Here is a 22,977-nt window from a genome sequence, read left to right on the forward strand (position 1 = left end):
TAAGTTCCCGTGAGAATATGTAGTCAGGATAAGATGTAGGCTATACTCTAAATTGGATTTTTGGCGGTAGGCCAAAGGAGGTCATTGCTTTCCCAATGTGTAAACAAACGGACACCGGGAGAGTTTTAAGTCCTTGCGATATCTAGGTCATCGCTTTGCACTACTCTAGGCGTTTTGCCCGACTGCCTCCCAAAGATCTATTTTTATGAGTATTCTAACGACTTCGAGTATTCTTTGACTCGTGCCAGTTGAGAAAACCTTCTCAAAGTTTGGCATTACAACTACGTGCAACTAAATTAATTTAATGTTATGAAACGCTCGATTTTGAGGTAGGTTTCGTCGTCGTCGTCGTGAGGTCGTTTCGTACGTCCCGCTTAGCAAAAATATCAATGGGCGGAATTTTTTAACAAATACGGTATAATGGATGGTGTATAATTTTTTCGTTTCACAATCGATGCAATATCGCTCCTGTCATCTGCATACTACTAATGGAATATTTAGTAGTTATCCTAGTGGTTACGTTTCGTAAGTGGGTGAAGACTCGTAATTAAAGTAGAGTTTTTAATTAATTTACAATGCGTTTCTTACTGGAAATCTATATTTTATTGTAATTTTCGACCTTAGCAGTCACATGGGATGACCAAAATAAGGCGAGCAGAAAAGATTGCAATTTTTCTAACAAAGTGTTGTAGTGTCTCGGACAGGGAAAAGTGAAATGAGGCTAAAAATAATATTCGAAGAGCGGTATTATTATTAGATTACCTTTGTATGGGTAGTGAAATTTGTTTTGGCGCGAATGTTGGCTTAAGGGCCTTTTGTAGTGGGTTTACAGCGCAAATAATGTGGTCGAACCTTTCCTCGGATTTTGTCGCAATCCGCTTACAAAATAGCAAACTTGTCGTTGTGATAAAATTGACAAAAACCTTTTCCCACAGTTTGGGCAATTTGTATAATTCCATCGAGTAATTTAGAGCTTTTGATATTTTATTGAAGTTCTAGTTTTAGGAATTAAAAATTAATTTAATTTAATTTAATTGGGTCACTTCGAGTTTGTATGAAGCGAGACTTGTTAACTTATATTCTCGTTTCATCGTTCCTAGTATTGTTATAACAGTGTGGTGTCGGCAGTTAATCAATATGTTTACCCCATACATATTTTATTACTAAATCACAATTTTCCATTATTCTGATTATGGAAGCCGCATTTCTTTAAACGCTTGAAAACTCGCTTTCCCCGGTATGTTTCTATTATGAAAAGCTAATGACATAATAATAATCTTTTGATCTTAATTAATAATTATTATTTATTTATTTCAATCAGACAATCATAAGTCCATATAGTTGTAATTGTGTTAGTTAATTAAACCTTAAGCCATATTGTTTTACAATGTTTTGTTTTAGACGGAACTCCAACCAATATTAAATGAAACTAAAGGGATGATTATGCAATATGAGAATTCATTATATATTATATATACATATACAGTATATATTATATATCTTATAATTCAGTGTTTATGTAATCGACGTTATTTTTCCTTACTGAGCCTTCAAAGCCGACTGATCTAGATCGTAGTAAATCTCTAGAGAAACGTTTCTATCGATCGAGTTGTCATAATAAGACTAAGTTATTAGTAGTAATTACCTGAAGCTATTGAAATAAATATTATAGAATAAAATGATTCAATTATTACTCTGCTAGAATATTGTTTATTATATAAGCTGCACTGCGCAAAACACTAAGCCAAGAGTAAATTTCATAATCAAGCGATTAAATTCTTCATAATAAAAATAAGTACCTACCTATTTATATATATAATTGTATCTGCAGTAACCTGTGAAACCTTTTCGTCTAAAGAGGCGTTTTGTGTATAAATGATTTACCGATCTTCAACGATCTAGTCACTTTAAACGACATTTTAATACAAAAATGTTCTAATTAAGGTCACTAAAAATTATGGGACCTACTAAAGCTTAAGAATCAGTTATTTCCTAACGATTACATGGTTAATATGAATGGTTATTCAAAGCAATAACATTAGTTAAATTAAGTACTGATAAAAAATTGCCACATTTTATAAGAAAAATGGGTAGAATAATATTTAAATATGGATATACGGGCAAAAAAAGACCGGTCACCTATTTATGTTATTCATGTTATTATGATAATTTATTAAGATATCGACGTGCGCAAACTCTAATTAGTGTATTCGCTAATGCGAATGAGCAAAGCCACAAAGATCTCCCGCACTTTACACCAATTTTAACTTTTTATTCAAATACATGAGCGCTTAAACCCCTAACGGAATGAGTTACGGTAAGTACTACATTGTGTTATGCCTTCCGCAACTTTAAATTTAAACGAGAAAAATAAAACCCAACTTTTAACTCTTTTCCTCGGGAGCTCCGTAAAATCTATGCGGCCACGAGTTTAGTTCAATTCTCGAGATACAGAAATCAAGTTTCGTATTCAACGAACTAAAGATATCAGGCATTACGTGCGCTAATTTTCCTGTGTGAGAAGGCACGAAAGCTTTTTTAAGCACGAAGACTGAATATTTGGAATAGGTGGAAGGACCTATACATAGATATTGTAATATTCACTGTTACTAATGTTTTCTTAGATTAATATTTCCGTTAGAAAACACTAACTTACATACCAAGTCCCAGCATAGCACCAACGGCTTTATAATGCATTCTGTGACTTATCCTGTCCATAGATGAAAAACTTGCTTTCGGAAATAGGTAAAAAATCACTTCTCTGTCGATGGAGGTCCATGCAAATCTATTGAGAAAACTGCGTCATTCGAGACTGTGTTTCAAGTTACTAACCGCATCGATATTGTTCGGTTGGTACAATACAATATGGAGTTTTGTGTATGTATGTTTGTATATCAATTTATTTATCTAAGCAGTCATAAAAGCCGTCTTTTAATGTGGACATGTATAGAAGTGTTATTTTTGTTACGTCAAATTTCTTAGCGGTGTTCTGCTTATTAATTTTTAATTATTTTTGTTTTAGATAACTCTTAATGTAGTATTTTCTATAGATGTCACTGTTTATATTTTGAATAACAAGAGGAAGCGATGACGTCGCCCCGCACTCATGCCTCTCCACGCGGGCTCAATTAAAAATCTATTTCTGTCTCAAAAATGTTTATTGCAAAATAATTCATTTCACTCTCCTCTTGAAAACAGTTTTCATTAAATAAAACTATAATTTAATACATTTTACAGCATACCCACTGAAACGAATTACTCTAATTGAAATTAAATATAACTTTTACGTTTACTTCTGTTAAAAACTTATTGATTTGCAGAAAATGCTTATACTGTAAATAGAAGTCAATTCCCATTCGTTAAAACTGTCTGTGTAGTATATAATTATATAGTATGCAACTTGCTAAAGTGCTGTCAAAGATATACTTTCATAACTTAAAAGCTGCGTTAATTTGGTTTTAATAATTTTGTAACGTTTAGTAGATGGTGAATTGTTAAACAATTTGTAAAATCAGAACCTTAAAAGATGATCTCGACTGTTCGAAATTAAAGCTCGCTCAGTTTTAATCAAAATGTTTAGTGGATCAAACATTAATTGCTTTCTATTTATATTAAAGCGTTTTAAATTTTATAGTCCCCCAAGAGAAATGAGAGCCTTACTGGAAAACATGGCTGGTGAACAAGCTATTTAAACATTAACGAATATAACTTGGACTTTAAATTGCGTAACGCTACTATCTAGTTTTTTTATTTCTTACATTCGTGTAAACAAAACAAGCCAGTTGTTAGGCTGCGAATAAATTGTATAAATAATTTGTGTATGTATTGTCGTCCCGAGGCAAAATGGAGACACGTTTGACTCTTTATGAGATAGCTCCACCACTCCTACAACTGACTGGCCCGAAGAGCCGTAGTCGTCGCTAGACGTAGCGGTCTGAGTAACTTTGATAGCACAGTTCAGAATAACATCTTACCGATTTGTAGTCGAAGATTGTGGTGTCGCAATACATTTAAATATATTAAATAATTCGTTTAATTATATTTCAAATAGAAAATAAAAGGATGTCGTTTATACATTAACATTTTCGTTTTAATTTTTTTAATACCCACATACTACGTGAAAACTAAGATAAATAAAATACCTTAGATTTCAATAATTATTTAATATAAATTATACAAAACCATTTTGGATCCGCGACATGGCTATAATGACAAAACGATGTCTGATTGCATTACATGCCCACAGGGCGTACAATAATGCAAATATTCTGATAACAGAATTGTAGCGTATTAACAATATTAGTTGTACTCGTAAATTTATTACAAACATATTGTTCCTACATTTAAAATGTTAAATACTGAATTAATATGATAAAATAAAATGCTCGTTCGTTCGTCTTGTTACCCGCGGCGCTGGGAAAACTGATAGTAAACTTTATAATACGTTAAAATTATATATTTTTTATTTCACTGAGCACAGCAGTAAATAGATCTAAGTAGACTCCAAGCCAAAGCAATCAGATGGAAAAGAAGAAACGTTGCAAGAAAAATTGTTTTTTTTTAATTGGTAATTGAATATAAATTTAATCGTGAATCGCAGCCAACGCTCAGAGTCAGTGGCTTCGTTCAAAAAATAAAGAGAAATTGCATTGGAACTTCAATTTCACTCCGTACAGTGCTTAGTACAAATTAGTGCTGCGCTACGGAAATTACCTATTAGGGTATCTGCGGCCCCTAATGGGTTTCATCGTTCGGGAAATAAAATAAACGCCACGTAAACGAGGAAATGATTACGCTTTGATTGTTTGAAGTTGTAACGATTTACTGAACAACAATGTAACTGAGTTCCATGAAGATTCAAAGCTGCAAAGAGAAACAATTCGAAAACTACGATAACGATCTTCGGCTATCTTTTATTTATCAGCTTATTTCTGAAACGCGACACTCGATACAACATTTTTACAATTCAATTTAAAATTAGGTGTTTGTTTCTTGATTTCGACACCTGGACATCTTATTTTAGGCGCTGCTAGATATCTTTTTGGTTTCATCGAACTTCACCGAACTCTAGATTCAGTAAGAAGAATTTTAAGCTTTGCAATGCCAAGATGTGGAACTTTAATTCCGAGATCCTTTACTCACATTAACATGAGTCAAAAGCTTTTCAAAGTTTGAATGACGCTTTCGCAAGTATTCACTACATAGTTTAATACGGAAACTTTAATTGGGAGGCTTATGTTGTCGACTCGATTATAGGTACATCATTATAAAATTATTCACATTGCGTTATTTAATCTTGTAAAGTTTGAATTGACTAATTCCTATAAATCTGTATCACCTGTAAGTGGTAGTTTATAAATAGTCATTAAAAGACTTAAAATTAAGTAATTAATAATCTTTTGAACGAACACCACGATCGCTTAAAAGAACACGAAACGTCATGTTATGTAAATAATGTTTTAAGTAAAATTTAAAAACTCATCTACAAACTACGATAACATGCTATCGTTAACATACATGTCTGCTACTAGGCTCTATTAGAATCTCCGAATAAGTAGTTGGTCTGTAGCCACACCGGTGTTCATGACTCAGACAAAAGGATTTCATCAACACTTTCAGAACAGTGCTCAAAGTCTTGTGCATCATCGTCAAGTGCTCGCTACATGCGAACTACATCAGTGTGGCTCTTTCTAATTGTTTGAATACAATTGCTATTTATACCAAGAACATTTGAAATAGTAGCCTGCAACAAATATATATATAAACGTTTATATTTATTTAAGATAATTAATGTGCCTGTCCGTACATTAATAGTAATAGTGTTAATGTAACCTAATGCTTTTTATAAAAGTAAAAAAAACCGTGTAATATATATTATATACATATTAATGATTTCCATGTAATTAAAAAAAATATAATATAAATATTGTCAAATCAAGAAAACGTTTCATGTTGGTCAGCACAGACGACTACTCACCAACTTGCTTATAAAGAGAATCATCATTAAGAGATAACTTATTAAACGAACATTATAATACGGAACTTAAATAAAATATATACACATATATATATTATATATATAATACTGGCTCAGAAAACATTTTCAGCATGTTATACTCTGTTCAAATGTCTAGTCATCATAGCCATTAAGTATCAGGACTAAAATATATACCTAAAAAATTCTAAATAAATAAATAAAAAATCAAATAAGTTAACAGAAATGGAGTGTATTATAAATTGCAGATAAGTTACGAACATACAAGGAAAAAAAAATATTTTATATACATGACTCTTGGCTGGTGATCTGCAGACATCATCATCTTTCTTTATAGGTAAACATGTGATCAGTCTTTAGTGCCTACTGACACATAACAATTTTCGACTGTTGTTTTTCATAGGTCTTGAAGTTCTACTTATTTAATAATACTAGTGCCTGACCAATGAGCCATTAAATGTTTCCTTGACTTAAAAAAACTCAATAGAAATGTTGTTTAGCAATAACAGGATCTCCAGAAGGCTGCTTTAAACAAAAGCAAGTGAATGATTAAGGCTTTGGACGCCGCAATGTAACGCAGCTTTGCGGGCGAAATGACTTCCGCAGACATGCAAATTTGAGGTAGGGAATCGAGCAAAAAGGTTAGCTCGTATTTTATTTATTTAGCCTTCAAGAAAATTAGAAATGGTTTTCGCTGGAAATGGCTGTGTTTATGAAATATTACCTTTGCTATTAAAATTACTTTTGGGGTCGTATGAGTAGAGTTTTTTAGTTTGATATCATATTTATTACGTATACATTATTATTACAATGCGATGCGTTGAGACTTTAATTAATGTCAGTGTATAGTACCTAGTAATTTGCTCATAATAATATCTTGATCTTGATTGGGAAACTCCAAACTCATTACGCGGACAAAGGAACATTGATGGCTAAATCAAAACGTGTCAAACGAAACATCAACAGAGACTTAGCATTGATAATAATCGGATATTGTCCATTGACTTCAGGAACACGAATTCGCTGGTCGATTCATTTCCAATGCATTTTCGGAAAGCCGACTACTATAACAACGACTATCTTCATGGATCTGTTTGTATTGAATTTCGATTTCAAAACACAGCTTTATTTTTGACAAAATTTAGTCCGAGGAAAAGCTTAGTTTGATTTGTTAAGGCCAAAATCTGTTTCAAAAAGGTGTAGGCGTGAATAATGGCGGACGGATGTAATAAAAATACTATACTTGTTTAGATCCTTTGGCCGGATAATGTGATCTACATTGAGTTATGAATGTTCAATTGATTCATCAAAAAAGAGCGGTTTCAGCGCAATGCACTTTACAGTAACTCAATCAATTTGAATAAAAAATATGGAATGGATATTCAATGGATTTTTTGCTTGCTAATTGCTTTTGCTGAAAATTAAATTTTTGTTTTTGACAGCTTGACAGTGTTTGACAGTGTAACTTTTTATACTGTCAAAGAGTATGGGTTTTGAGCATGCGTAATCAAATCAAAATCCATTTTAATAATTACATAGGTGCCACTGTTTACCTCTAAATTATTTTTCTTCCTTTCACTTTTAATTGTCATATATCCCATGGACTGAAACGATTTATTGTTTATATTAATATATAGTATATAGTAAATCTCATCGATATGCAACAAGGGATGTAAGCTGCTAGTCGTAAGGAATATTAGATCGCTCAGAACACCCAAAATCTTCTGAGCATTTGGCTCGGCTCGCCGGGCGAGTGCCAAAAGGCCTCAGTTATGAATTGGTTCATAGATCGTCTTGCCTCAAACAATCATTCGTAACACAGGGTAAAAATAAAGGCAACAGGTACACATTCAAAAAGCTCGCGAAGGGAAGATGACTATTCATTACTAACCCCTTTTCCAATATGAATTTGACAGCGTGTAGTTATCGTTATAATAAATATGAAAATTTGTAGAAAAATGTTATATAGCTTACAATTCCACGTCCAACTTTGACTAGAGTCTGGCTAACGAAATTAGATACTGGATTTTTTTGCAAACTTTTTATATGACAACACTAAAGTTAGTACGGTCAAAATGTCTTGATATTTTTTATATTAAATAATTACATATTAGTTTTAGTTACTTTAGATAATGTTATTCTTCTTTTACAGATAGTCTTGAGATAATTAGCCAACGGTTATGAATTCAAGAAAAACAAAAATGAACGTTGATTATTAATTGAACGATATGATATAGCTGCATGGAGACATCGTTTTTGGGTACCATTTGCATTGCATCGAAACGTGCAGAAGGCAAGCCAATAATCTACTTAGATGAAACTTATATCCACAAAACCTGATGCTTGCAATTTTTAGGTTTAAAAATTGCAAGCATCAAAGTGAGTTGTTCCAACTTTCCTTTTTACTTTAGGGCTGCCATGCTGATATTTTTTAAATTTGCCGCGCTTTTTCAGTATCAACTTTCATTAGCCAGACTTTAACTGTGTGCGATGACAGATACGACGTAGGAATGTTCATGTTCAATTCTTACAGCGTTGTTTCCGAAAATTAAATGTATTATTAAAAAAAATCTTAAATCCTTATTTAACGTGAAGAGAATTCAAATCGAAATAAGATTATACACAATTAATATTTGTTATATCCTTGATATTGTCGAACTAGTAGTGACTGTTTGTTACTTCAATGTGCATCTTTTCACGGAGGCTGAATAATAAAAGGAGAAATAAATGAATAACGCACGTGTATCGTAACGTTGATAGTAAAATTTTATACTTCAATTTTATATGGAATCTGAACGTGAATATTTTGTTAAAGGGGCTTTGTTTTATACTGTGACGTCATTACTTCCATGCGAATACATGATCTATCACGTGCCATTGCAACGTGTGAATATTTCGGGACGAAATACGAAAACCTCTGTATCTGTGTTTAGATTATCGGTGCTATCAAATTCAAACTTCATTTTTCTTTTAATAACTTGTCGTTTAATATATTTCGATTGTTATTTTATTATTTTGACTTCAGTATATAGAAGCATGGTGGTTCCTTAATAATAAGCAGATCCTTCGATGCACTCTATCTCAATTAAAGTCTAAACAAACGAGACTATGAATAGCTACTATTGTTTCGTCAACTATGAACCAACTATCAAAGTTCACGATAAAGTTATTTACCACCTAAATATATCACTATATCTAACAACTGATGCAACTCTCGCAATTGCGAGTAATTGAGAAACCAACAAACAAGTTGAATATATAAAGTCCATGCTGCAGGCCTTCTCATGTGCGACTCACTTGTGAATTCTACATACACATGATTTAGTTAGATCTGACCAATGTTCGCACAGTGTGGAAGCAGGTGCAGGTTCTAAAGTTTGATAAATAAGAATAAATTAATGTCAGCGTTCATTTGTTTCAGGAGTGATCGTTTATTAAAAATAACGATTTATTATACAATATGTCTTTTCGACCTGATTCAGTCTGATCTGAGCGTTTTATTGAAAGTTATAAAAGAACCGTCCTGTCCCTCATTGATTTTGTATGAGGTATTATGCTCTTTATTCTAATGAGCTAATCTTAAATTCAGAAAACTTACTTTACCTTTACATCGGATCCCGAATTCTCATGCATTACATTATACGAGTAGAGTATCGAGGATGATAGAGGGCATCCTGTCCAAAATACATGATCACAACACATTTTTTTAAAATATGTAGATGTTTACCGAAGTAATGTATTCCTAATAATTATAATAAACATTTAGAACATGTGGATGGTATTATCAAAATTAGTAGAGTAATTTTGTACATTTCATAATTATTTAAAAGACCGACTTTCTAGATCCGCTTTAAAATAAATTATGATATTAATTTCTTATTCTTAATAAGATAAGTCAATATATGGTGTGAAATGATTGAAGAATTTATCAATAAAATAACTGTAATCTCTCAAATATAAGTTTATTTATAATGTTACATTTAGGTTTATAGATATTTAATCTCAAAAGAGATTATGTGATTGAATTTAAATTTACGATGAATAAATGATTGAGCTTAAATCGATTTATGATCCTGTGTCAGTGCCCATGTGCATTCACCAATAACCCTCACTATTTACACAATAGGTATTGCTAGAGGAGTTTAAAGATTGTTTGCAAATTAGAATCAGAACATGTGTGACACAATGTGGCATGTGATATCCTATGTTAGCGGAGAGCCGAACATAACTGTAATAAAGGGTGGTTAGAAAATAATAGAACCAAAAATATATAACAACGAAAGTAATTAAACTGCAATATTATGAGGTTCACGAGTCATTCATTGTGCAGCACTGAACTCGCAGAAACTACGTAATAAAGCAGTTTTGTTCAATGTTATTTACACCGGAGTGAGACGAGCTGATACTGATGCAAATACACAACGTTCAGCCCGTTGTGTATTTCAACCTTTATAAGGTTTTAGAAAAATAATTAGTGTTTGTTTTATTTTCCACATTCCAAAATGTCTGTCTTCTCTCATCTCAGAAATCCGCATTGGCTTAACTTTAATAATTACTATGGAGTGCTGACAGCGAAAATATATTTAACTTGTTCCTTCCTTTCAGATTAAAATAAATAACTTTAAGCAGTCTGGTATAAAACAACATTAAGTATTATTGATCCGTCTATTCTTGGTAAAGACGAGTCTAAAATAAATAATGGTGATGCTCTTAACATTTTTTTCTTTAAGTAAACTTTTTTTAATTCTAGCAATATCTGTGAGATAATAATTTATTCCGAATAACATTCCACACAATATGTACAAATGGTCTTATTTACTTATTTATGTATAAAATAATTCAATGAATTCTGAATTTAAAGCCGCTTCAATAAATAATGGGAAGGATTACGACCAACAACGAATACAAATTATTTTTCGAAGCGATGCATTTTCGGCCTCTTGTTTATAGACAAGTTGGATTTATATTGATGTAATTTGCTAATCAAGGAGTGTTTAAGTATTAGTGTCACACGACAGCTAAAACGCCGAAAATATTTAAACCACTGTAAAGCACGCGAAACGTCGGATAAATTTAAAATTATGTTAAATGGTTGTAAATTTATAATAATACATAACTTCAATCCGGTCAAAAAAGTTTTTTATTTAAATGTGTAAAGGTTATGTCAATCAAAGACAATACTATATTTAAACCATTCACACACATCTAAGGGACGGGATAGGTCAATTGCACCCGCAAGAGTTCTTGTTTTATAAACATTTTTAAGTGCGAAAGTGGTAATTTGGGATTGGAACATTGGAATATATGCATTCAAATAATATGCAAAATGTAATATCGGTGGATATCAGTTTGCATTTAAAGAGACAACATGTAGGGGGTTTACTAGGTTTTTAGAGGTTTTTTAAAGGCGCATTTTACTTTGAAATTAATGTTCTTTTTATTAGATTTTCGTACAAAAAGTTTTAAATTAAACTGTACTAACCATTTTAATAAAACGATATATCTAATATATAATGTTCTTAACCTACACAGTAATAATAAAAAAATGTGCGTGTACTAGTGTACACACGTTAGAAGTGAAACTTCTTTATGACCTTATTTTTTGAAAAATTATCTATATGCAACTTTACAGAAATTGGTTAAATAAAGTTAAATTAGATAAAGTTTAACAAAAGGCATTTAATATCACAGACTTGAATACAAATAATACAATTATTTCATTTTACCTTATTACCACTAAGATTATTACAGAATTTCATAAATTGTAATAGAATTTTTAGTATTATTGTTATATTTATTATACATTTTTGTTATTAATGGTTTAGCATCTCTTTGAATCAACCCTGGTAGGGACAAGAAAAAGACGCGCTTAACGGTCAAATGTGACGCGTAAGCGTAAAATGTTACACTAAATTTTTTTCCAACCCCGATAAAGAAGTTTCACTTCAATAATACAAATTAATTAATAGAAAATGAAAACCAATTAAAAAGATTATATTTTATGGAAACCACAGGACGACTTTAAAGAAGCGCTCTTGGCTTAATAAAGTTTTTGCTCTTACATTAGTTAGACAACTCTTAGTTTTTCTTTAGTCTAGGAGTTCCAGTAGCGATAGCAATACCGATGCCGTTTTTGTATGAAACTTCGAGATATTTGAAAAATTTGCTTTATTTGCAATCCGAAATCTAAAAGTATATCTATTCATTAAATGTAAAAAAATTAGGACATGTTTATTTTTCTGAAATAGTACTTTAGAGATAAAAAATATTTTTTAAACCCTAATCATCATGTCATCAGCTTGGTCACAACCGACGAAAGATCTTTTGCCGGGAAAGAAACTTAGTTTAAAATCAGTCGAAAATGCCACATTAAAACCACGAGTAGGCAAGACAGTTTCTGTTTATAATGAGTCGGCACGTACATGAAAGGGTCATGGCAGGTTTGCATAGCGCAGTTTGATATAAAACCTTTTTCAAAGTATAACAGACATAAGATCCTTAAAAATACGTGTGTTTCTTTTATAATACAACGTATTAGCTTCGTAGATAGTAGTTCAATAAAAGCAATATTATTATTGATTATTGTCTGCTATGTAGTTTAGATTAGTACTAACTGTTATACGTTTGTGTAAGATATTTTAATACTTTGCGAAACGAAAGCGAAAAAGCAAATAGAAACAAAATTTGTTCGGTATCATATAAAGCACATTTGTTACAGATACAATGTAATGCCGCGCTAAGTATTAAGGCATATTATACAAGAATGTTTTATACTTTTAGTTACATAACATAAAGGCAATGAACAACCCACTGGACTTCCGAGCTGCCAGCTGCCTTACCAGATAGCGGCGCTATTCATTGGCTGACAGCTGCCTGCATTTGACAGATGCAATATAAAAAACAGCCAGTTTTAGTTTAATTTGAAATGTAAATATGTAATTAATGTACGTTTAAATCTTATATTAAATATGACAAAATGTTCAAAAACGCTTTGAGAACTTCGAAAATCAATGACATTGACATGATCATTTGATAATTATCATCGATCGCTAACCTATATTTTAAATTGGGAACTTTGTTTATTGAAGTCAACGGCTGGATAATATACTGAACTTAGAATAAAAAATGAGAGAGTTGGGCAACTTCCTACATACCGGTATTTTCAGCTTACAGAAATCGATCAAACAAAACTCCTTTAATTGTATGTATTGTATTGTATGATTGCATTTACGGCCCAGAACATAATAGCCGATCGGCTTCGAATCGGCCAGAGCTAGTGAACACGCCGCCTTACCGCCGGGCCGGCTCTAACAATGTTTTAATCCCTACACGAACAAAATTCTACGAACATTTTGTTGCAACTTCAGAGCTGAATGTAGAGTGGTAGATAGCGTTTTATCCGGCAAAATAAAACGACGATTTCTCAATAAACGTCCTAATGGCTCGAAAATATTGTGCACTTCGAGTATTTATGAGTATCAACCGTCGATAAATCTAGCTTTAGGATCCTTGCTTTCGTAGGAGTTACCCGTTGCTTTAAGGTACGTATCCGTATGAGAGAGCTACTTTTATGTCCGGTTAACTAATGTCAGCCTCTAATAGCTTCATTTAGTTTTTAAGAATATGTAGAATCTACGTAATATGTTTTAACTAACAAAACTTCTAGCTCTGAATAATAAATTTATTGAAAACTATAGAAATGCGAACTTTTACTTAGTTTTCTATTTCTAACAAAAGGGATTATATAATGTCTCTCTTAATTAAAAAGCTTTTATTGAAATGCGGAAATATCAGGGTAGCGAAACAGACGGCCGAGTTTACATTAATCTATTACTAAAATCTAAAAATACTTTTCTCCCAATCGGAAATATAACTGATGTTTTTTTAAATGCTAGTAAGCTAGCCGGCTGTGTCTTCTGTGTCACTGCGCAATATTTTCTAGCACAAATCAAACCCGTAAGCCGCGAAAGTGTAACGGAGCCCTGAAGGCTATAAATAAGATGGCACTTATAAAAATCCGAAACAGTAATAATTAATTAATTGCCAAGACAGAAGGACAAAGTAGGTCTAACATTCCAACGGGTATTTGTTACCCACGGCCGAGAATATATTCTGAACATTTCGTACATATTCCTGCAACAACATTCCTATAAAATAATAACGGAGACGCGTGATTCGAAGCAGTTAGAGCGTCAATTTACATTGAATCGAGTGGAAATAGGCGAAACACACGACCCCGCTAATCCCTTACCTTTGAGTTGAAGCACTCGAACGTATTGCCCGAACAGCTAATGAATTTCTCAGCAGACGTCGGAGTACGATTGTGGTTAGTGAACAATTGTAGTCATTAGTGATGCTTAAGATATGATTGTTGATACAATGGCATTGTTAGACGGCTTGTCTGCTAATAATGCAATTCAATTATTTTAGAGCCTTCGCATTCAACAATTAGGAGAAAAGCTCCTTCTTACAATTTCCACTTCCCGGGAGCTGAATTTGTATCTTTATTTTAAACCTGTGATACACTTGAATTATTTTTCTTATAAAAACATAAAAAAATCTCTTTTAAATCCTTTTAGTTAGCAGTGAATACGGCATTCAATTCAGTCAACCTCGTTGATCTGATCGCACCGTCCGCGTCATTCCGATCGGGAGCCAAATATATTAAATACATAAAAGTATTTTAGGTTTAATAATTATAAAACCGTCGAACAAAGCGTAAAGCTTTATCTCGTTGAATTTATGTATTTCAAAATATTCGCTAACAGTTTAAAATGGCGCAAATAAAAATCCTATTATTTATTCATCGTTTATTTGTGAATATTCGCAAACTAACTCCTACTTTTATTGGCTCACTTTATTGCATTTTTATTACTCTAATCTAAACGTACAGAAACATCAGATAGTTTAGTAATTTCACTCATACTGAAGTTGAGCATCTGTGCTTGAGTTAGTGACAGCTTTTGCCTTCATGTTTAACACAAATAAAACGTGGCTTTTCGCACCTTAAATTTCATAATATCGTGTAACATAAAAAGAGTAAATCTGAAACATTTTACACTTGTTAATAATTACAAGTTGTTCTCTTTGGGTCAATAACATAAATTCATATAAATTATAATTTCTCCCTATTGATGTACCTACGCATCAGAATGTTATATATTACGTTGATGTTCACTATATATAATGTAAAACTCCCCTAAGTTAGGATTGCCTTGCATCAAAATTAGCCCCATGGTATACGTACATAACATCCCTCACAAGCTGAGGGGGAATGGGTTTTGTTTGCAGACAGCCTTTGTAAAACAAAACGATCGCATCCAAAGCAGACGGGTTTCCCTTTATTTTCAAACTAACACGAAGCTGAGAAATGAGACAACCACTTATATATATCGACAATCAGCTTTTTACTTTCATTTCTGCTTAGTTCACTTTAATCAATTCTTGCTTTGATGTTGAACATATAGAAAATAATGCCCGTTTCTTAAAAATTAATCTGCAATTATAGCACACGCGCTTACTGTTATAAGCGGCCATTACTGATGGTATGTTGGTAATGGATTTTTGCATCAGAAAAAAAATACTACATACTATTCAATTCTACAAGAACAATGCAAAGATTCCTTCGATCTCTTGTCAGCTGATGATATCGTAGATGCTTTCTAATAGAATTGTGCTCCTATTACACTTTACATTAGAAAAGACAAGCAATAGTAGTAATAAAACTTTATTTTACAATGAAATCACAAAGGTATCGAACTAATAATAAATTAATCTAATATGTTACCTGTTACGTTTGACAAGCAACATTACCAGATGAGAAGCCGTATCGACAAAATGACCAAAACATTTGAATAATCGTGCTGATGCAGCTGATTAGTTAAATGGACGTTCTAGACAATGAGATCAATTTGTGTATTAGCAAGTCGTTGACCGAGTACCGGGTGATCATTCTAGCGTCTACTAACCTTTGAGTGCAATTCATACTATTTTAATGGAATTGCCAATCAATAGAAATTCAATGATTTGAATACCAAATAATTAATGATAAAATCGGATTGATAAAGGGAAATATATTATATGCTTTGGTTAACGTTGGTGTACCTACTTTCATTTATATTTTTGCATTATTGGCTTGGAAATGACAACCACGAACACACAATGTGAACCACGAGACAAAGAAGTGATAGCAACAAGTAGGCATCGGTTAATAATTATATAATATATATATATATATACACTTATTAAAAGTTCTAAGCGGTATTTGAGTTTTTTAATTATTTGTACCCTTAAACTGGCGAAACTTTATAATCAGTTTCGGTTTAAATATCTCAGCAAGTCATTAAGTCGTTCAATAGCTTTCAGTACTCAGCTAATCAGGTAATCACCAAGTCATGAATCTAGACCAATCCACTAATGCAGTACCGGTATAGTGAAAGTACTTTAAGGAAATTCTTTTTCCTCGCTACCATTTTCTATGTAACCTAGAAACCCTGTATGTGTAAAAAATAAAACAGTAGACGTAGTATAGAGGGTAGATCAATGTTATAGCGTTTGCCAAGTGCTTCCCTGTCTGGCTAATCTTTTGTGTGTTTAGGCTAACCTTTACAATAGTTCCCAATCTACGACTTGATATGAATTCAAATTACTTTAGACGCAATGTTTATCAATCCTTTTTAAAATAATAAATAGTCAGCTATTGTTATTTATTTTCCTATAAAACCCGTCATATATAATGCTATACAATAAAGTATTTCGTTGTTTTGTAAATAGAATTTAAAACGAATGTGGTCACTACAGGATTTCTCTTAATTTAAAAAATTCAAAACGTTAAATAAACATCAGGGCAATTCGTTTTCCGTGTACCTGCATTCCTAAGTCACTTCTGTTCCCATTTAGACATCAGGGAATACTCTACAAAGTTCCAAAGTCACTATAATATTACATGAGGTGTACCTCACTACACTAGACATGTTTATTGAAATGAAGCATTTATTGTAAGTAAGTAGTTCGCTTTCCGTCAAATCATTCGTAAGTGCCTAACCACAACTAAACCACTATAAAAACCTATGCGCAAGGTGAGCAAAGCTCGGTATAATTTTAAATATGGAGGAAAAAATTTAATTTATATTAAGCTTAGACTTTGTTGATTTCTGATAGTAAATAATGTTAATTCTTTTCATTGTTTTTCAAGTTTACTAATAAAATTCGTAGAAATTTTAGTATAATCTCTGGAGCAAGTGGCACTAAATTGTGATTTACATCGTATTCAGCTAAGCTGTGGTTTTACCGAACAAATATAATAAATAATGTGGAATTGGATAACGTGCGGTGACATAAGGCACTGTACAATTCTGAGATAGTTATTTACTTAATTCATTCTATGGCGATTCTTTAAAAATATTATGTGTGATGAAATGGGTGGCGAAACCTAAGGTCACAAATAAAACGAGATCGCCATAATTAAATTCACTTTTAAACCCAGACCGGAAACAACCCCCGATCAGTTTAAATTTATAATAAAGAGATAAAGAAAAGATACGGCACCGTTGGAATACATAACATTGCATTAAGAATTCTATTTGTATGTGAATATAAACGCCTCTGCCTGAGAAGCCTACTCACGAAATCAAGCGTAATTTTGTGTATTTTGAGAAATAACTATTTTTTATTATCTACAGTTCTGAGATGAACCCGCTGCTAGGGCTTGTTCAAAGTAATATTTACTAAGTGTCAAATATGTTATATAGTATAAGTGATTAATATTATTTATGTACGTATCATGCTTATGGCGTAGTAAATTTAAATGATTACCATTTCATATATTGTAGATAATCTTCGTCGATGAAATTAGAAGTTTTTAGATAAATTGTCATTATTTTTATATAAATACGAGTGTCGAGATCAGCTCTAGACTCCAGACAACCTTGAAGATGCTCAGCACGTTTAAAATAAAGTGCTATTACTGATTTGGTAAAAATTGCTTTCCAACTATGAATTATAGATTTTTGTATAGTACTTTTATCTAAAGTATTAGTGTGTATTACTTTAATAATAATAATCACCCTTATTATAAAAACTATGTCTGTCGAGCGGGTTGCTCGTAAATTCGTTACTTTTGCGCATACAATTTAAATGAAGGGTCGAAATACAAAGTTTTATTCGTGTTAAATCAGAATGGAACGTGGAGCGTGCATATGAGGGGTTGCGCCCTAATGAATTGCAGATCGATGATTCCGTCCGCTTATAAATTCATTGCGTAAAAAAAATACAATTAATAGCGTGTTAAATTATCTAAATGAGATCGTATGTATGGTGGCATTAAACATAATATGTTTGTAATATAATGCAAAACGAGTAAAATAATAAATTCGCCTTTTCAAATTCTGTGGATTAAATTATTGCATATAGTTTTTAATGCTCGTATCTGAAATTACTGTACGAATTTACATTAAATTATCTATATATAAACAAGGAAAATAAAATATTCGTTAGAAATTTTTGAAGAAGAAGGGAAGTTGATATTAAAACTGTAAAAACAGTATTTTCTGTCTCTTGAGACGTGTTAGAGTTCAGCAACAATTTTTTTACTGTCTAATGCAGACTTTGATTCTGCATTAACATCCTATGTAACATATTCTTATGTAATGTGAACATACTGGTGAAACAGTAAGAAATGTTTAATTCTTCTAGTAATTATTTTGTATAGAATCTAACAACGGACCTTCAACTTATGAGAGTGCAGTCTGTGGTAATACTGAACAAGTGAAGCCCAGAAAGTTTGTGTTAAAAATGCATACATTGCTTAAGATTTATTTCAAATTTACGCTTGTTGTGTTTTTCAGCACTCGTGGTCGGCGACGCTCAGATTTAGGTAAATAATATAAAAATTCGCAATTAACGTAAACGAAAGTCAATAGAAGCATATTTTGCTTGAAAGTGAAGTGTGATATTGAATAACAGCCCTCGTTATAAGTTAGGCCAAAAAAGGTAAAGTATCGACAACTGCGACACCTGCTTTGAATCACCAGGTTTATAGCTGTGTCATACTCTAAATTAATCCAATCCATTGGATAACAGAAACAAGGCACTGAGCAATTTTGAAACAACTTTTAACGTTCCATCAATTATTTATTAGGAATATATATGACAGGTTACAGCTTTTTTATTCAAAGTAAAACAACTATTTTTATTCAAAGTAAAGTAAGCCAAGTCGTATAAGCAGAAAAGTAAGAATTACATATTTTTTAATATCTTTTAGTCCCGTATGTAAAAAACAGCAGATAATTTCCTAGAAATAAATACTAAAGACATCCCGAAAATATATATTTTTTCCTTAAATTGAAAAAGGTTTAAAACTTCAATTGACGTGAGTTATGTAACTAATGTTTGGTTAGTTCTATAATTGTAGCTAATAAATTTTAAAACGTTATATTAGTAATAAATGTGCCTTTTAGTAAGTAGTCCTATAGGTCAACTACACTTATATTCTTTATAGGTGTCATTTCGATTTAAGAACCCTTAAATAAGTCAAGTTAGTCTAGCATCGCAACCCCACTACCCCTAATTTTATGTTAGGTATAAGCTCATGTATTAAACGATTAAAGACAGTTGTTACTTAGCTTCAAACAAAGAGTTTCATTTATTTGAACATCCCTCCATCAACCGCCACCAAACTTAAGTCGTGCATAGATATTTATTTTAAATAAACGCCAGAGTTCAGATAATTAACGCGTAGCAGTTCGCAGGTGCAATTCGCAGTTGGTTGAAAAACTTACCTTTGGGAAGGAAGGTCTACGAACATCGCGCCGTGGTATCTTCAGAGCGCGAAAACTTTGCCCGCAAACATGGCCCAAGGCTCACTGGCCACGTCCGGAACACTCGACTACCGACGCGCGACTACGAGGTAGCGAGGGCCGATCGCCGAACTAAGGGGAACCGACCCTGTCCCGCAACCCGCACACCCCGCGGCCCGTTCTGTTAGGGGTAACTAATAATTGTATGGAATGATTTTTGTATCCACTACTATTAGGGGTTGAAACTTGAACTTGACCGAATGTATTGAACGCGACGCGACCGCCATTTCGCCGTGTCAGATCATTTACAAACTTCTGCTAAAATTTAATTTTTGCATCACTATCATTAAATGGAAATAAAAGTTCATAGACTTTTGGTGACTGCAGCTAGCTAAGGCGTGCATAAAACCGATAATAAAGACGCTGGAAAGAAAACTCAGTTCGATCTGGAAAAAGGATCGTTGTTCTTTTGTTTGCTTTATTATAATCTGAGGGTAGTTAAATAGTGGTGTAATTTCAGCTGGTTGCACTCGCTGCCGATCACATTCTATACTGGGAGAGTAATTTCAATCTTGGATTTTATTACCTAAAATTCCACCACGCAGTTTATCATTTCACCAGCCGTGAGCAGCCACTAGCTGCAAACTAACTGTAACAAGGGGTTCGGTAAACATCTACCAAACATCCTTCGGTGAACATCCTTCTTTGCAATGTTGGTTACAAACTAGCAACTACTGATCATCCCCAAATGAGCTTAACTTTGTTCCACACAGCATCTCTATTTTAACTCAAAGATGCTCGGAGGATTCTGACAAGTTAATAATTTAGTTAAGTTTGAATAAGATATTCGACTTAAGTGAGCCCGATTGCCCTCCCTAGTGGAGGATGAACGTGGGAATTGTTGGTTGATTTTACTGATTCACTTCATTTCGCGCTTTAGAGAATTAATACTTATAACACGTTCGTTCTCTATATCTATTAAGGCTAAAGAAATAATATTAAATATAGCGAATACAGTTTGAACCAGATATTTGATAACAACTAATTGATCCTTACGCTGAGTGTTCTTTAGACAATCACAAATGTACATTTGATCGTAATGGCGTCAGCAATGTAATAGCGAAAGCTGCATGAATAATATGTAACAGCTTGAATCTTACCGTAATTGCTCGCAATAACGCCCTCGCAGCCATTCGAAGCTATCAATCAGGTATTGTGAGCTGCAACGGCTGGGTTAATAGAATTTAACACGTTAATATTCCTCCAGGAATGGGAATCTTTTGTTCTCGTGTAACTGTGACGTACGGCGCCATTCTCCCGTTAATTTTATTCGTATTTATAAAAAAACTTGAAACAGAGAAAAAAGCACTTTTCCATTGCGGTAAGTGGATTTCAAGATGAATTTTTACGTTCATTTATTCGTAACAATATCAAGCATATTTTAAGTATTTAATTTTAATAACGATGTACAATGATGTCCTTAGAGAAAAGAAGCAGATACATTCTGACTTCAGAATTGTAAGGCATAGTCCAGAATTCAAAATTTAACAAAAATAAGAATACTCGTCTTAATAATTAAGTCGCCTTATATATTTAAATAATTTGGATACAGGTATCGGAGTTCGATAAAATGTTCGGGATCGCATTAGTCGAGTGTCGAATTTGAAAGCTCTGCTGAATTTAAATTGCTAGATGAGACGTCTTTTGAGATGTTTTATTGACAGACAATTTTCACCCAACACCACTTTGACGAGGAACGCCATGAGATCATCTGCAAGAGGGGATTTTAATAAACATGCTGTAAAAGAAAAAAAAACCAAAGCATTTTGTATAAAAATTTGATGTTTTGACCTACCCAAGTGGTGGAATTATCCTTTTTTTAAATGTTGTCCTTATATTCATGAATATCAAGACTATAATATATTTAAAAAACATGAAAAATATATTTATAGTGTTATTTAATTTGGCTCTCACTTTCATTTTTTAAAGCGTGGACTTTTCACGCAGAGACAAAAGGCTCACCAGTTATTATATATAACCAGTGTGTGTTCCTTTTCTTAACAAAACATAAAAAAGTGTACAAAACGCGAAAGTATTTTTCAAAACATAAACGTCTCAAACATAAGTGTAGCCGAGCCTTAAATGCCCATTGCCCAATCATCAGGCAATTTACGACATTTTATAAATCGCATACGCTGTTCCATAAAGTATTTACAGAAGTACTCATTTTTCAGCTATTCGCATTTTTGACTATGCGTGGATTATTTGGCTACCAGGGCAGAAATATACATTAAGAAAGCTTAATTTAAGATAAATCGAAAATTCACTCAGTGTTAGAGATCTTTCGATTCGCAAAAAAGGTAAGAAAAAGGCTCTTAGCTCATTTCCTTAAACGATTTAAGACGATTTCATTTTCCTTACATTGGAGTGATGCCAATGTATATTATAAAGATTGAATCGCTTCTAACAGGTGCGTAGCTTTCACCGCTTGATATTAATACATTTAATTCAGTAATATTACTGCTGGTCTTCCTTTCACATCTACTCAAAGTCTCTAGTATTCCTCAAAGTAGTAAACACTTTACTAACAGTCTCTATGTCCTACGATATCCCAGACATCCCATCCTTCCATTTATCCCTCCTTTCCGGAGAACGCGTTTTGGCCGAAATTCACCGATGTCCAGATTGAGCATTCTATTAAACGAGCTGGATCTGGACATCCATAGTTGCTCACCTCAGACTTTGAGAGCGATTTTCGTTTAGTGTTTGTTTAAATTTTATTATTGTTTTGATTAATTAATTTTATTACTTCTTGTATGCTATGTTTGCCAGTAAGTGCTTGACACATTGAAAACTGTATTTTATTTTTCTTCTGTCAATGTATTAATGTGCCAAGCGTTGGCAAGCTTTTATAAATAAATAAATAATGTCCAGACTATAAACAGAAAAGTGCTGCGTAGTTTTTTTACCAATTTTAATGTGAACCTTCGGAAACTTTGTAAATTTTAGATAAAACATATGCGATGGAATCAAATTACCTCATAGTTTTAAATCGCACCTATTGGGGTTTATGAAAATTAATAATAATGCAGTAGTGCTACAACTCTATATGGGTCATGGCCTCAGATTGCATTTCTTAGATTATATTTTTATTTCATTAGTAGGCGATTAGCCTTTTGTCTGACA

General features: G+C 32.7%; 1 protein-coding gene and 1 long non-coding RNA gene across 2 annotated transcripts in view; both read right to left on the reverse strand.

Annotated features, from left to right (window-relative positions):
- The window catches only part of LOC125062662 (insulin-like growth factor-binding protein complex acid labile subunit), a 52,671-nt gene extending 32,786 nt beyond the window's left edge, over positions 1–19,885 (reverse strand). Inside the window, exon 1 of the mRNA XM_047668714.1 lies at positions 19,774–19,885. Coding sequence (XP_047524670.1) covers positions 19,774–19,799 — 26 coding nt within the window. The 5' untranslated portion in view covers positions 19,800–19,885. The remainder of the gene's footprint in view (positions 1–19,773) is intronic.
- Positions 19,886–21,359: 1,474 nt separating this feature from the next.
- On the reverse strand, positions 21,360–22,710 carry LOC125062615. Its single transcript, XR_007119299.1, has 2 exons — positions 22,381–22,710; positions 21,360–21,562 (listed from the first exon to the last, which is right to left on the reverse strand). It is a non-coding gene; the product is annotated as an uncharacterized LOC125062615 (long non-coding RNA).
- Between the last annotated feature and the right edge of the window lie 267 nt (positions 22,711–22,977).

The sequence above is a fragment of the Pieris napi genome, chromosome Z, assembly GCF_905475465.1.
Source record: "Pieris napi chromosome Z, ilPieNapi1.2, whole genome shotgun sequence".
NCBI lineage: Eukaryota > Metazoa > Arthropoda > Insecta > Lepidoptera > Pieridae > Pieris > Pieris napi.